The sequence below is a fragment of the Propithecus coquereli genome, unplaced genomic scaffold (genome assembly GCF_000956105.1).
Source record: "Propithecus coquereli isolate 6110/MARCELLA unplaced genomic scaffold, Pcoq_1.0 Scaffold78, whole genome shotgun sequence".
Classification (NCBI taxonomy): domain Eukaryota; kingdom Metazoa; phylum Chordata; class Mammalia; order Primates; family Indriidae; genus Propithecus; species Propithecus coquereli.
The window spans coordinates 1230333-1247639 of NW_012153951.1; the positions used below are offsets into that span (position 1 = coordinate 1230333).

The 17307-nt window shown below is 37.6% G+C and overlaps 1 protein-coding gene across 1 annotated transcript in view; it reads right to left on the reverse strand.

Moving 5' to 3' along the window:
• Positions 1 to 535: 535 nt before the first annotated feature.
• Positions 536 to 17307, reverse strand: part of PIK3C2G (phosphatidylinositol-4-phosphate 3-kinase, catalytic subunit type 2 gamma) — a 472569-nt gene continuing 455797 nt past the window's right edge. Inside the window, exons 29-30 of the mRNA XM_012662773.1 lie at positions 9176 to 9301; positions 536 to 800 (exon numbers count right to left, since the gene is read on the reverse strand). Coding sequence (XP_012518227.1) covers positions 648 to 800; positions 9176 to 9301 — 279 coding nt within the window. The 3' untranslated portion in view covers positions 536 to 647. The remainder of the gene's footprint in view (positions 801 to 9175; positions 9302 to 17307) is intronic.

The following is a 17307-nucleotide window of genomic DNA, read 5'->3' on the forward strand; positions in this document are numbered from 1 at the left end:
TCTGGGATAATAAGGTTTAAATCATGCCTCCGGGTGGGAGAAATGCAGTGACGATGGATGGATTGGTGTTGAAGAGTGTGAAAAGTTACAAAGAAGTTTCTTCTAAAAATTGGATTTAACAATTTGAGGCCTTTATAGTCTTTCTGATAGAAAATAATATAGCATTCTGCTGGAGCTAACCAATTCCCTCAATAAATAAGATTATGAGCGGGTATATATGTATATACACTTTATATTTTAAAAATCTGTTACAGATATACTTAGGTTTTGACTTAATTGATGAAATTTGTTTATTTGGTTATTTTTCTTGTAAAATACATTAAAAGTATTGCTTTGAACTGTAGGCACACAATTAAAACAAAATGTGAATGATTTAAAAGATATATTAAAATTAATGCCCGTTATTATTTTACATACTGAATTTTACACAGTCAACATTCTATTGATGAGAATAGATTCTAAAAAACAATGAAAACACAGGTAGAAAATAAATAACTACAAAAGACTGATTCTGATTTTTTTTTTCTTGTGTCCTGAATACCCTATGCTATCTTTGACTACCAGGATGCCTTGCTTATGTGGTAAAGAGGCCTAGAAGTGACAAAGAAATACTAGCTAATGAATAATGCATGTGTTCATAGCAGTGGTCAAATTATACTGTTTCCTAGTGGATACCATTTTTCTTCATTGAGTGGGACACTACAGAGTTGGATGTTAATAGCTCCCACAAATACGGTTTTGCTCTTCACAATAAGCATTAAGACATGTCCTTGGAGCTCTGTGACTTCATCATACACTACCTAAAAAGGAAAAGAATAATGAAAATATAATTCAGACATGCTTAAAGATACTTTCTTTCGAATATTGCTTTTAATAAAAGACATTTAATTGCTAATATCGTGTACCCTGGAATGGATAGGTTAATGTTAGAATCTTTCATTTCTAACTTTAATTCTGAAAAGCTAAAGGTTCCACTAACATAATGGAGTTTAATGACAGACTATTTCTTAAGAATCTTAGAATTTACTGATTCCACTAAGAATTGCCCACTCCAAATTTAGTAAGACTGTAAATTACTCTCTCTAGGGAGAAATTTAAATACCCTTCACCCTTTAACTGTCCTTGAATTCTCTGTGCAATATTGATACTAGAACACCATTTTTCTTAGATCTCATTCCTTCTATAAGTTAACAATAATTTATTGTATATTTTAAAATAACTGAAAGAGTAGAATTGGAATGTTCCTAACACAAAGAAATGATAAATGCTTGAAGCGATGAATGTCTCAATTACCCTGATTTGATCATTACACATTGTATGCTTATATCAAAATATCACATGTGCCCCATAAATATGTGCAATTATTATGTATTCATAAAAATAAAAAGAAGAACATCATTTTCCTGTGTTGAAGGCCAATGAGGAAAGACAGACCAATTTCTATTATTTCTTTGTGCTATTTAAGTGCAGTACATTGTGAAGAAGTCAATCTATGGTTACTTTTATTTATTTAAAATTGCTTAGTTTTTAATTATGAAAATACATGTTCATTAAACGAAATATGTATGAAACAAAAAAAAGTACAGAAAGGGAAGGAAAATATCTGAATTTTCACCATTGGGAGATAATTACAGTTAACATTTTGATGTTCTTTTTGTTTTCTATATATAATCACTTTTTGAGAATCTGACTTGTAATTAAGCTGTATATACAGTTTTCTGTCTTGTTTTTCTTGTAACTATTTTTATTAAAAAGGATCTGTTCAGCTGTGTTTTAAAATGTCCAGAATGTGAGTTACTGGCCTCACCATTGGGGACCCACAGTGGTAAAAAGACTTACAGGTGTAGTACGACGAAGAAATTAGTTATCCATCATGTAAGGAGGTGAGAACCGAGTGGAAATCTGACATGGTTACCAGGGAAATGTCTTAGAACACATTTAGAAAAGGAATTTCATATGCTCTTACAAACTTGCTTGCTTTTTACAGCCAAGTCACAAGATAGAAATTTTCTTAATATATGCCAAAAAAAGGGAAAAAAAGCAGAAGAGAGAGCGAGAAGGAAGGAAGCCCTCTGAGTTCACTGTGCGGTCTCAGTGTGTATGGGTGTGGTTTCTGGTCCTTTGCACAGCATAGGTCTACCATTTATGAACCCATTAATCTATGAAATTCAGTTCAAGATCAATGTGTTACCTGCTCTGAAAAATGATTCATTATCAAGTAAATAATAATTCCATCCAGGGACATGAGATGCAATACAATGTTAATCCAGTCTACCCTGGCCCATGTGACTGCTCCTAGCTACCTCCTCTTCCAGAATCTTACTCTCATTCCACACAGCAGATTATCTTTTAGTTGTCTACTGTCTTTTAGTTGTCTACTATGGCTCATTCACATTATTCCATTTCATCTATTGATTTCTCCTGGGATAATAAAAAAATCTCAAAGTCCTACTACTGTAAGTCATGTTCTTTAACTATAATTGGATGCCCAGTGTTGCCTGGAAATCTTTCCAGAACTTCAGAGTAAACTCTTTCTTTTTCTCTGAGTGGCTATTTTGAGCTTTCTGAACTGTCCTCCATTTTCCTTCCTACAACACTTTGAGCAGATGAACTCCTCTCCTATTTTACAGCAAAAACAGATAAAGGGGTCCTCAAAGTGTTACTGTATATGAAGTAGAAAATTGGAACAACTCTAAGTATTAGGCCTTTGGAAAAGTCTGGCTTAAAGACCCTGTGAACTGTATGAATAAGCTCTAAATTGTAAATTTAAAAAAATATCAATAATTTATATTTATATGACTCTGTTGTCAACTGTATGTTGTGTCATTTGCATAATGGTGATAATAATCCTTACCTTTTAGCCTTGTGGGGAAGAATAAAGAGATAATGACTACTACAAAGCCTGGCGCATATTAGTCACTAATAAATTATAGCTGTAAAAGAGCCATGAAATCCACAAAAAGAAACAGTTGTTTCTTGATATTGTGCATCAGTTGACTGGAGAAAACCCTTCCAGACAGAATGAAGTCTCCTGGATATTTAGCAAGATGAAAGTCTGAAGAAATGACTTTAGGAATTAATTGCTTTCCTGGTTAAAATACAAACATTTGAACTTCCAAAATTTATATTACTTAGTAGATTTTTTTTTTCCCTGTGCTTCATTATGCAAAAGTTATTTTCTTAAAAGTGACAGGTTTTATAAACATGTAATCATGGCACATCATAGATGATATATATCTATTTTAATTGCTTTACTGCATCCATAATGTTGTTAACAACAAAGCACTCTTTTTTTAAACTGTGCAATGAATAATTAATAGATAATGCTAGCGAAGTGCTCAGATGATTAGATTCTTTGAGATTTTTCCACCAAATAATTTAATATATATTCTGCCTTCACATAAACAGAACCAAAAATGGACAGCTCTTTTTATTTCTCTTTATAATAATTTTTATCTATATGCTTGAGCCAAGTCTTCACTATCTTCTGACAAATACTGAATTTGTGCGTTTGGAATTATTACATCAAATATAAAACATTTAAAGTAATTAATATCTATTAACTTATATACAAGCATTCACTGTGCATTATTTAGGGAAAGGTCTACTAAATCATTCTAAAGTGTATTTTCATGATTGCAATGGGAGAACAATAAGACGGAAACTGAAGTGTCTCTAGTGCTGGCGGGAAGAGGTTGGAGGAAGCATAACAATAAAAAAGAGCTCAAAAGTGAGAATCAGGCAGTTCTGGGCTTGAAATCTAGTCGTGTGATTCCTGGACCTCAATGTCTTTATTTACAAATACAAGTTTCATCATGTTGCAAATATCAAATGAGATGATGATACAGATGACCATAGCTATCACTTACTGATTGTACTGTATACCTAGTATGGTGCTAGATAATCACTGCATATTCTGCAAGAGATTTTAAGCCATATAAAACACACAGAACATTTCTGTTCTGTCCTTTCTAATTTTCCTTTTAGATAATACTTTATAACAGGATAATATTTAGATATTATATTTATTATATTTAGAAACGGATACAATGTACAAAATGCCTTGACTATAACGATGTAATTCTCTTATAGAATAGAAATTCTGTAATTCTAAAGAATCATTTTTAAAAAATGATGGTTTTTAACAAGATGTCAAATGTAGTAGCGTGGAAAGAGGCTTTGGAGCGGGGATTCTGGCTCTGCTTCCTCAAGCTGTGTGGCAGCTACCCGCGTTCCTACTCCTAGCCCCAGCCCCACCTCGAGCCAGTCATGCCTCTCGCCAGGATTTGTACATGATGGGGGTTTTCAGGGTGTCTGCTGACAAAGCCTATTGGGACTCACTCTGGGAAGCATCAATTAGACAAGCTTGGCCTCCCATCAAAGCCTTCATGTTTGAAGGGCGGAGCCTCTCTGTCACTTGGCCGTGTCCCTGACCCAGCCTCTCTCATATCTGGGCATTAAGGAGAGAGAGGGCTGGGAATAAAAATAAAAAGAACTATTTTCATGAAAAGCTTTGCAAGACATTGGTATGCAATGTAATATCTCCTTTGTATTCCTCTAAGAGATTTATATAAAGAGGGGAGTGAGGTCATTCTCTCCCACTTCACAGAACATTGCGCGGCTTTGGCAGTTTGAGAAATCCCAGCTGTGGTGAGTGGCTGATGCAACGGGACTCAGTGAGGAGGTGGAAGTGGGGGAGACGTTTAAAACAAGGTAGATGCCATGTGAGAACTCACTGGGCTTTCTGGTAAGAACTGGGCTTATGAGTAAGGACATCTAGTAAGGTGTCCCCAAGGATGCATAGAAGTCATTGAGGGATTTAGCACAGACATGGGTTCTTATGTCACAACAGAGGTTAAGAGAAAAGTAAAATCAGAGTTAAAATTAGTTTTTTTGCATTTCTCATAAATATTTTCATATTGATACAAACATGGAGCATAATGGGAGAAAAATTAAAATATTGTTGCTTTTTTCCTTACGACTCTCTAAATTCAACCAGCTTCCTTGCCAAACTTGTTTATATAGTGACCCCTTATTGTCCTGATGACTACTACAAAAATAGTCATTTGTGCATGCATTGCTTCAAATTTCTGCTGCTTTGGATTATGTACAGATTGGAATTGGCTATGCATAGACCATGGTTTTTGAAGCAATTTAAAATGTATCTAGAATATAAACAGTGTGTGTTCATGCTGCAAATATAGATCGATTGGGAGGGTATTGTAGTGATTTCTAATCAGTGGGCCATAGATGTGTGAGGAACTAGAATTATTGCAAGCCATCAGAAAATTCACGTGTACAGTAAGCATTATCAAATAATCTTCACACAGGTGTCTCTACTACTGTTTTTATAGTACAGAAAGATTTAGACAAAAGTTTAAGCTTAACACAAAAGTTTATTTAAATTCTCCTGAATTGTTAGTGGCTTTTTGTTGTTATGTTTCCTTAGATTGAAGATGCTGATGTATAGCATGGAGTCTGAGAAGTTACTTGACAGTGAGGTAGAAAGTCTTGTACTCAAAAGTATGAAAAAAAAACAAGTGACATATTATGAGGTGTATATTTCTAGGTGTTGACATCATGACAAATAATAAAATTCAAATAATAAAGTGTTAAAATTTCTTTCCTTACTAATTTAGAGAATCTGTGTGTGTGCATATATATATGTATATTTTTTTACATTTTATTCCCACACAAAGTGTCACTTATAAAACTACCTCAAATTTTAATAACACATCTTCTTAAAAGCAACTGTTAAAAGTACTAAAAAAGATAAGACATTTTTCCCATACTCAAGATGTTTATGATACACTAGAAAAAAAAATGTGTAGGACTAAATAAATGATTCTAAGTGTGGTATAAGAGTCCCAGAGGAGAGAGTATTAACAAGGTTATATTTGAGGTCAGCCTCAGAGTAGACAGAGAAGGGCAGAGAGGGGTGAATGGCAGCATGAGTTCCATCACTGAAGTCACAGAAACCATTCAGGAAATGATAACCTGTCTGATGTGACCACAGAATATGGCAAGTGTGGGGCAATAAAAGGTACGAGCACACAAATATTCTTGATTGATTTTTGACAAAGGTATAAAAAAATTTGATGGAGAAAGAATTGCCTTTTCAATAAATGGTGCAGGAGTAATTAGTGTCCAAGGGGGATTTTAAAAAAATACTGATGTAAACGTCACACTTTATTAAAAATTTAACTCAAAATGGATAATGTACTTAAATATAAAGTGGAAAACTATAAACTATAAAACTTTTAGAAAAAATATAGGAGAAAATCTTTGGGACTTAGTGCTAGGTGAAGAGTTCTTAGATTTGACACCAAATGAACTGTCCATAAAAGGTAAAATTATAAGTTGTCCTCATCAAAATTTAAAAACCCTGTGAAGAGGATAAAAAGATAAGCTATAGACTGGGGAAAAGTATTTGCAAACCACATATCTGACAAAGAACTAGTATCCAGAAAATATAAAGAACTCTCAAAACTCAGCAGTAAAAATGCAAACTATCCAATTAGAAAATGGTCAAAGACGTGAAGACACATTTCACAAAAGAGGATTACAGAGGGTAATTAAGCCTATGAAAAGAAGTTCACCATCGTTAGTCATTAGGTAGATGCAAATTAAAGTCACAATGAGGTGCCACTCTATACCTATTAAAAGAACTAAAATGAAAAATAATGACAGTATCAAATGCTGGACAGGATGCAGAGAAACTGGATCACTCGTACATTGCTGGTGGGAGTGTAAGATGGCATAGGTTCCCTGAAAAAGAGTTTTGCAATTTCCTGTAAAACTAAGTATGCATCTACCACATACTCTAGCAATTATACTCCCAGACATTTGTCCTAGGGACAAATTATGCTCACACAAAAACCTATATATCAATGTTTATGGAAGTTTTTATTCCCTATATCCCTGAGCTGGAAGCAGCTTAGATGTCTTTTGGTAGGTGAAGAGTTAAACAAACTGTGGTACCTCCATACCATGGAATGGTACTCACTAATGAAAAGGAACAAACAATTATTACATGCAGCTACTTGGGTGGATTCTCAGGAATTACAGTGAGTGAAAAAAAATCTACAAATGTTACAAACTGTATAATTCCATTTATATAATATTTGAAGTGACAAAATCAGAGGGATGTAGAACAGATTAGGGGTTGCCAGGGATTAGAGAAGAGAGAGGTGTCTGAGGCTAACACAGGGTAGCACAGGTAATGCTTGTGATGGCAGTCTTCTGTATCTTGACTGTGGTGGTGATGATGTAAGCCTATAGATGTGATAAATTGCACAGAGCCAACACACACACATACATATAAGTGGGCATGCAAAACCAGTGAAGTCTAAGTGAGGTAAGTGGACTGTACCAATGTCAGTTTCCCGGCTGTGATACTGTAGTTACGCTAGATGTTATCACTGGGGGAAAGAGGTTGGAGGGTATTTGAGTTCTCTCTGTATTATTTCTTACAACTGTGTGTGACTCTATAATTATCTCAAAATAAAATACAAAATAAAAGAATACGAGGATAATATTGCTCCAAGAGACAACTCAGGAAAATTACTGAGTCAAGTTTTAGGGGCCGTGAATGCCATGTTTAAGATTTTGGACTTTCTATAGCAGACAGTGGGAAACCATGGACAAAAAAAATTTCAGCAGAGGAATAATAAATATGAGTAGTTTCTGAAAGACACATTAGGCAGAAATGTGAAAGACTTAATCAAAAAAACACTAGACATGAGGCAAACTGCAGGCTATTGCAATAGCCAATGTGACAAGGACCTCAAATAGAAAAGCAGCAATGGAACAGAAAGAAGATGGTGGATTGAAGCAGCAGGCGGCTGACAAGTAGAACTGTCAAAACTTGGTGATGAGTTGGAAATGTAAGTGAGGAAGAGGGAACTGTGGTTAGAAGGTATCTCTTGAGATGGCGAAAATCAGAGGGAAGACTGATTTAAAAGCGCCTTGGAGACAGTCGAAAGGAGCTCTCCAGTAATCAGGTAGAAGTGCAAATCAAAAGCTTGAGAGAGAAGCCAGGGTTTGAGGAATAAATTCAGTTGCAACTTACATATAGGTGATAAATGAAAATGTGGATACAGAAGATAATTTTGAAAGTGTATATACGGAGATGAGATGAGGGTGCATCCATCATGAACTTCAGCAAACAATAATATTTCAAGAGGAACAATGGCAAGGAAGGAAAATGAGAGAGTGTTAAGAGAAAATGGAAGGTGATTAAGGCAAGGAACAACTCTAGAATCAAAAGGGAGGTTTCAAGACAGAGGGTGTGGTCAGTAGGCTGGGGAGAGGAGAGCCTGAGGGCTCTTTGGATTTAGCAATTAGGAGTCTATTGATGCCACTTGAATAAAGCGCTATTAACAAAGGTCAGAATCCACATTACAAAGGATTAAAGGATGAAGAGGGAGAGGCGAAGTGAGGAAGCAGAGGAGGTTATGTGAGTTAATTTTGCAAAAGTTTGAAGGTGATAGGGAGGGAAAGAAAATTTGCTTAGAAAGGCTGAGTGGAGGAATTTTCTATTTGTTTGTTTAAGAGTTCTGAGTGGAGGATCCAGTGCATGAGACAACCTTAAGAAAAGAAGAGCAAATAATCAGCTGAACAAGGTACAGAGGAGATGGGAAAAGATGGAATCAAGAGAACAAATGTAGGGGTTTGCCTTAGAAAGAAGTTGGGGAATTGGATGTTCAAATTGGATATTACAAATGAATAAGAGAGCTACTTAAAATATAAATTAACTTTAATTTGTATTTTGTCTTTATTTTTTGTTTTTCAAAAGGGATTTTCTGAGATGTACTGTTATACATAGGATAGCTTATGATAAAATTATGCAAGGAAAATCAGGTATAGGAGACTGAGGTTAGAGAAAATAAGATGAAGTCAAGGAGAGTGTTAGTATGCAAACAAGTCTTGTGCTCTTGCTGGAGGTGAATCACAATTTGAAAATTGGTTCATAAAAGCTTTGAAAGCAGTATCTGTATTTTCCAGTGCCCATAGCATCTAGAACAGTGATCAGTATACTGTGACTATTTTGGGCAATATCCTTCCTTTATGGAATAAAGCTTCCAATTACTGCAAATTCTCCATATTTGGTTGTTAAGCTGAAAAATGGTAAGACAAATACAAAATGACTGGACAAGAGATGAATCATACTTACAATTTCATTGTAAGTGGGGTCTGTACATTTTGGAACAGATTTTGTTTTCCTCCTACGAACTTCACTGGGATATGGTAAAAGATAAAATTCAACATGTGCGCTGGGCGCAGAGCCATCTGGGAGATGCTGCAAAGGAAAATGGTTATAAATATTAATGAGTGTTGCTATCAAAGAAAACAAATACATAACTACTAAATATCCAAACCAAAGGCAGGATCAGGATTTATTACAGTCACTCTGTTTATCAGAAAATAAGAGAAAATGAAAAGAAATACATCACTGTTCAAAAATAATTCCAAACAACAGTTTAAAAGGGTAAAATTGTGTTTAATTGTGCATCTTAAATTAAAGGTTGTGCCAGAGAACTATATTTAAAAGTCCATTACATATCATTTACTTTAATTTTTTTACAGTAAAAGCTAAATTTGCATTTTTGACAGATATGGTCAAGAGATGAATATTAGCCACAAGCAGAGGCAGGAATTAAATGCCTGAGGATGTTGTACACCACTTGAAAAGCAAAAAATTCCAGTTTAACACATAAAATGAGATGTAGCATTTAATGATATGTATATGTATATTATATAATATCACATTTTAAAGCAAAATTTAATTAAAATATTGATTGAACCTACAACTTTAATATACTTACAAGATTTTAAAATGGTTATAATAATTTTATTATCTAAATTACTCTAAATTATAATATATTGGCTAATCCTTTTTAAATTGTGTTCTGTGGAGCTCCAAAAGTTGCTTAAGGAGCTGTCTGAATAGCAAAGCCAAATGAGTGGCTCTCTGGACCCTCACCCCACCCCGCACTTCTTCCTAACCTCCTCCCTCCCAAGCTCCCCCATTCTGACTTCAGAACTTCTCTCCTTCTTTTCCTTCTTTCCTTCAAATCTATTATGGATATTTTAATTTCTTAATACATCATTTGAAGAATGAGTCCACTGTTTCAAAAATTTGGAAGCCATCATTCTTGAAAGAAATGGATTCTCTCTTTGTGATCTTGACCAAATGAAGAGTAAATGGTACTAAAACTCCAAATGTCTGGTTTGATAAAATGAGAAATGTTTGTATAATTTATATTTGAGGAAGATGATTCAAATGTCAAATAAGGAATTAAGTGCTTGTTTTGTCTACTACATTCTAACTACCAAATCAGTCATTTTCAACAAACATATTTTATGCTCTTAAATATAGTGATATTCACATGTGAGCATCCTGTGCCACTCCCAACCCCATTATCTTTAATTATCTTTCCCAAGGTGTCTACTATTAAAATAAAGATATTGGTCGGAAAAGAATGGGATCCTGTAAGTTGGGATGGGGATGTGTGCGAAGATCCTGATGGCGTTTGGGATATGGAGCTACTAAATTCTGATGAGTCTTCTTTTCCAGTGGGAACAGCCTTCCCATCCCTGGTGGTATCAGCTTCTTCACTTCCCTGTACCCTCTGAGAGCATTAACTCTGCACTGCCTGAGGAAATGGTAGTGGCCTCTTCTGAGGCAGTTGCCATGAGAGACAATGCTGATGTTCCTGAGAAACCCTATCCCACTCTCACCCCTCTTTACTTCTGGACCTATAACTAAACTCAAGTCCCAGCAGCCCCTAAGGTGAGGTTCAGAGTGTGACTCATGAGGAGGTATGCTACACTCTGAAAGAACTGCTTGAGTTTTCTAATTTATACAGCCAGAAATCGGAGTAACGAATGGGAATGGATACTAAAGGTGTGGGATAATGGTGGAAGGAACATAAAGTTGTATAATTTGAATTTTTTGTTATGGGCTCACTGAGCAGAGATTCTGCATTTAATGTTGAAGTTCAGGGAGTTAGAAAGTGTTCTAACAATTTGTTAGGTTGGCTGACACATGAACCAAGAGGTGGTCCATGGTGAGTGAGTTGGAAGCCAGACCTGCCTTCATTTAATGTAGAAGAAGGGATTTAAAAGCTTAGGGAGAGTAGAATGTTACAGCGGATTTGTTGTTTAAGACCTACTCACCCACACGGGCAGTGTTCAGAAGACATATCTTTTACTGATACTTTGAAAAGTAAATTTAGAAAGGGAGCCCCAGCATCCTTGAGGAGCTCAGTGATTGCTCTTCGCCTAGGCCATACCTTAAAGTAGGAATTGCTAAGTTGGGAAACCTAAATGCAATGGGAGTAATTGGACCCCTGGGGAGTAGGGCCAAGTGGAGGCACAAAACTACCAAAGGCCAGGTGGATGTGGTTACCACAATGGACAGCAGTGTCCAAGCAGCAATCAGAATGGCCTGACTCACGCAGACCTATGGCATAGGCTAGCTGATCCTGGTGTTCCTAGAAGTGAAGTAGACAGGAAGCCTCCTAAATTCTTACTTGATCTTTGTAAGCAAAAAAATTCTAGGTCAAGTGAACAACAGACTAACCTGAATCATAAAAACAGAGAGTCACAGCCCCTCAATCAATTCCCAAACGTGAATCAGTTTACAGACCCAGAACTCCTTCAATGAGGGGAAGGCTGGGTCCCCTTGAGAAAGAACCCTTGTGCACTACCCAAAATTTATACTGTTACTCTTTCTCCAAAGAGACCTATGGGTTTTTACCAGAGTAACTGTGCACTGGGGAAAAGGAAATAATCAGACCTTTTGGGAACTGCTGGACACCGGCTCTGAATTAACATTGATTTCTGGAGACCCAAAATGTCACTGTGGTCCACTACTCAGAGCAGAGGCTTGTGGAAGTCAGGTGGGCAATAGGATTTTAGCTCAGATCTGTCTCACACTGGGCCTCGTGGATTCCCAAACCCATTCTGTGGTTATTTCCTTAGTGCTAGAATGCATAATTGGAATAGATGTACTCAGCAGTTAGCACGATCCCCACACTGGTTTTCTGATCTGTGCGGTAAGGAGCATAATTGTGGGAACGATCAAGTGGAAGTCACTAGAACTGCCTCTACCTAGGAAAATAGTAAGCCAACAGCAATACCACATTCCTGGAGGGATTTCAAATATTAGTGCAACTATCAAGGACTTGGACGATACAGAGATGGTGAATCTTACCAAATTCCCATTCAATTTGCCTATTTGGCAAGACAGATGGATCTTGAGAATGATAGTGGATTATCGTAAGCTTAACCAAGTGCTAACTCCAATTGCAGCTGCTATACCAGGTGTGGTTTCATTCCTTGAGCCAATTAGCACATCTCCTGATACCTGACTTGCAGCTATTAATTTGGAAAGTACTTTTTTCTCTCAATACCTGTTAACAAAGACCACCAGAAACAGTTTGCTTTCAGCTGGCAAGGCCAGCAATACATCTTCATTGTCATTCATCAGGGGTGTGTCAACTCTCCAGCCCTATATCACAATTTAGTTCACAGGGATGTTGATCACCTTTCCTTTCTGTAAGATATCACACCAGTCCATGACATTGATGACATTATGCTAATTGGGTCTAGTGATCAGGAAGCAGCAACTACTCTAGACTTACAGGCGAGACTTTTGCATGTCATGGGGAGGGAAATAAATCTGACAAAAATTCAGGGTCCTTCTACCTCAGTGAAATTTATAGGGGTCCAGTGGTGCAGAGCATGTCGAGATATCCCTTCCAACATAAAGGGTAAGCTGTTGCATGTAGCCTCTCCTATAACCAGAAAAGAAGCACGATGCCTAGTAGGCCTATTTGGATTTTGGAGGCAACATACTCCTCATTTAGGTGTGTCACTCTGGCCCATTTACTGAGTGACCTGAAAAGCTGCTCATTTTGTGTGGGCTCCAGAATAAGAGAAGGCTTTGCAATAGGTCCAAGCTGCTCTGCCACTTGGGACATATGATCCAACAGATCCAATCATACTTGAAGTGTCAGTGGCAGAAAAGATACTCTTTGGAGCCTTTAGCAGGTCCCTATGGTGAATTGCAACACTGGTCCTTAGGATTTTGAATTAATGCCCTGCCATCTTACATGGATAACTACTCCCCTTTTGAAAAACAGCTCTTGGCCTGCCACTAGGCCTTAGTAGAGACTGAACACTTGACCATGGACCGCTATGTTGCCACGTGCCCTGAGCTGCCCATCATGAATTGGATGTTATCTCACCCGCAAAGCCATCAAATCAGGTTTTCACAACAACACTCCATCATCAAATGAAAGTGGTATACACATGATCAGGCCTGAACAGGCCTTGATGGCATGATAAGTTACATGAAGAAGTGGCCCCCGTGCCCATGGTTCCCACTGCTGTAGGATTGCCTTCTTCTTCTGGCCTGCACCTATAGCCTCATGGTCCCTAGAATTGGTTGACAGAGGAAGAAAAGACTGAGGCCTGGTATATAGGTGGTTCTGCACAATATGCTGGCACTACCTGAAAGTGGACAGCTGCAGCATTATAACCCCTTTCTGGGTCATCCTTAAAGGACAGCGGTGAAAGGAAATGAAATCCTCCCAGTGGGCAAAGCTTCAAGCAGTGCACCTGCTCGTTCACTTTGCTTGGGAGGAGAAATGGCCAGATGTGCAATTAGAATATGTACTAATTCATGGACTGTGGCCAATGGTTTGGCTGGATGGTCAGGGACTTGGACAGAACATGACTGGAAAATTGATCACAAGGAAATTTGGGAGGAGATATTGGTTAGATCTCTCTAAATGGGCAAAAAACATGAAAATATTTGTGTCTCACGTGAATGCTCATCAAAGGATGACCTCAGCAGAGGAGAATTTTAATAATCAAGTGGATAGGATGAGCCATTCTACGGATGCTGGTCAGCCTCCTTCCCCAGCCACTCCGGTCATCGCCAAACAGGTTCATGAAAAAAAGTGGCCATGGTGGTAGGGATGGAGGGTTTGCCCGGGCTCTGGAATATCGGCTTTCATTCAACCAGGCTGACCCCGCTACGGCCACTGTTGAGTGCCCGATATGCCAACAGCAGAGACTGACACTGAGTCCCTGGGATGGCACCATTCCCCGGGCCAGGCAGCTACCTGGTGGCAGGTTGATTACACTGGATCACTTCCATCATGAAAGGGCAGTGTTTTGTTCTTACTGGAATAGATTCTCTGAATACAGATTTGCCTTTCCTGTGCAATATTTCTGCTGGAAATAACGTCCATGGACTTACAGAATGCCTTATCCACCATCATGGTATTCCACACAGATATTACTTCTGATTTAGAAACTCAATTCACAGCCAAAGAAGCATGGCAGAGGGCCTACGTTCATGGAATTCACTGGTCTTACCATGTTCCCCACCATCCTGAAGCAGTTGGCTTCTATCAAATGGTGGAATGGGCTTTGAAGACTTAGTTAGGTGGTAATACTTTGCTGGGCTGGAACAAGGTTCTTCAGAAGGCTGTGTATGCTCTGAATCAGCATCCAGTATATATAGTGCTGTTTCTCCCATAGTCAGGATTCATAGGTCCAGGAATCAAGGGGTGGAAATGGGAATGGCACCATCACTATTGGGCCCAGAGACCCACTAGCAAATTTTTGTTTCCTGTTCCCACAGCCTTATAGTCTACTGGAATAGCGATTTTAGTTCTAGAGAGAGGACTGTTTCCACCAGGAGACACAACAATGATTCCACTGAACTTGAAGTTAAGACTGCTATATGGCCATGCTGGGCTCCTCATGCTCTGAGTCAACAGGCCAAAAAGGGAATTAGAGTTCTGGCTGGGGCGATTGATCCAGACGACCAAAGGGAAATTGGACCACTACTCCACAATGGAGGTAAGAAAGAGTATGTCTGGAGAAAAGGGGATCACTTAGGGCAATTCCTTATATTACCGTGCCCTGTAATTAAGGTCAATGTAAAACAACTATTAATACAACTACCCATTCCAGGCAAAATTACTAATGACCCAGACTCTTCAGGAATTAAGGTTCATCCCACCAGGTAAAAAATCATGATGAGCAGAAATATATCTATCTTTTATTCTTCCTCACCATTCCAAAACAGATTTTTCCAACAAATTAAAATTATGTTAAATAATACTATTAACACTTTTCCCTGGTGATTCCCTTCTCCTTCATTTCCAAATCCAACTATGCGCCCAGATCAAACTTCTCCTTTTTTTTGCCTCAGTTCACCTGCCACCACAGACCTTTATTTCTTGACTTCTTATAACTGGAATTTAATTACTCTTTAATCTTTAGTCTTCCCACCTCTTTCCTTCCTTCATTCTGTGTATCAGTGGTGTATCAAACATCGCATAAGACTGCTTTGATTATAGCACTTCCTTTCTCAAAACATTCAAGGATTCCCCATTGCCTGAAGAATAAATTCCAAATTACAGAAGAGTAAAAATCATTTTTATGCAAGCTTTCCCCAAGCTTTTAGCAGCACTCAAGGGTTGGGATTCTATTTTCAAGTTAGTGTCCTTGAGAAGGTCCTTGAATATTCTGGAATTTTTAGAATGATAAAACAGCACAGGTTTCAATTTAAGTCAGGGGTGCATTAGATGTGAGCAGCAGGCTTATTTGTCCTTTAATAACTTTAAATACAGACATTGATTTCTCAAGTCTTTAAGAGAAACATTTTTCCCCCTCTCCAATGTAGCTGTCTTATCATCATCATTTTTTTTTCTTCTTACTGGCATCATATCTTGTTCCTTAAAGGTCTCAAATAATTTATTAAAGAAATCACTAGCTGTCTCCTCATCAATACTTCTCATTTCACCCTTTGCCCTTATGTTTATGCAAATTCAATTTTACTTTAAAATGATTAAATAGTCTCTACTTGTCTAAATGTCTTACCTGGGGATTTTTTTACTCTGCTTGCATTTTAGACCCTTTCAAAGACTTGACACTGCCTTGAGGACTCACACGGCTCGCAGAGTTCTCAGTCTGAGCCTCAATCTGAACAACGAGGCGTTTCCTTGTGTCATTCAGAGGACTTGCTTGTTCATGGTGGATTAAAGCAGCACTGCTCTTTTCTTTTAGAATTCTGGACAATATTTTTACCATGCTCAGAAGGTTATGTGAAGTCATCTAAATTTAATTTTTGTTGCTCATACTAACTCTGAATTCTATATATTCTAGATTTGCTGTTAAAATATTTATACATTTTCTATTTTTAAATAGTTTTATGTGTGTTTCATCTTCCACATGAAGTTGAAAATTCTCTAAAAGAAAGATCTTGTTGTTCCATATTCTCCCTTCCACCACAAATTTCCTTTGGGCTTTGCTCACTACCCTGCTACCCTAACCCCACCCTAGGTCCTTCCTTCTGAGCTATTGATATGCGTCTGAATCTCTAATGAAAATTTTAAAATCCTCACTTGAAATTGAGCTTCCCTTCATTTTCTTCTTTACTTTCAGAGCCATTCCTTCCCTTCATGGCGTTTCTTTGTTTTACAGCAATCCGCTCCGTAACACAGAGCTTGGTAGATAGTGGACACTAAGTAAGTAGTTATCAGATGACTGAATAAATCAGATATAATTCATAATGTGATCTCTCTTTGAATGTACTCCATTGTTATTGGTTGAATCATTATTTAAAATGTGATATAAAAACTAAGATTTCATTGAAGTGGTTTCTTTTACCTATTGAAATATTTCTTATTGTGATACCAAGCAATAAAAGGTCTGGTGTAAGGCAAAGGGGATAATTTTGTTTTCCATTTCCATGGTTTGTCCTAGGTGTTGGTGGGAAACAGCTAGCCATCCAAAGGCATATGTCTGATAGATTTGACTTTCCTCTGTACATTTAGGCTTTGTGGCTGATCAGGAGTAATTATGTCAAAGTCTGCTTGTTGTGTCTAATATTTTAAAGCTCCACTTTTGAACCTTTGGCCTTATCCTCTCTGAGATCATATTAAACATTACATGCTTATTATCCTTCTTATTCCTTTCTATTTTTTTTTTTTTTTTTTTGAGACAGAGTCTCGTTCTTGTTGCCCCAGCTAGAGTACAATGGCATCATCATAGATCACAGCAACCTCAAACTTCTGGGCTCAAGTGATCCTCCTGCCTCAGCCTCCCGAGTAGCTGGGACTACAAGGGGTGCACCACCACTCCTGGCTGATTTTTTCTATTTTTAGTAGACATGGGGTCTCACTCTTGCTCAGGCTGGTCTCGAACTCCTGACCTCAAGCGATCCTTCCGTCTCGGCCTCCTAGAGTGCTAGGATTACAGGCGTGAGCCACTGTGCCC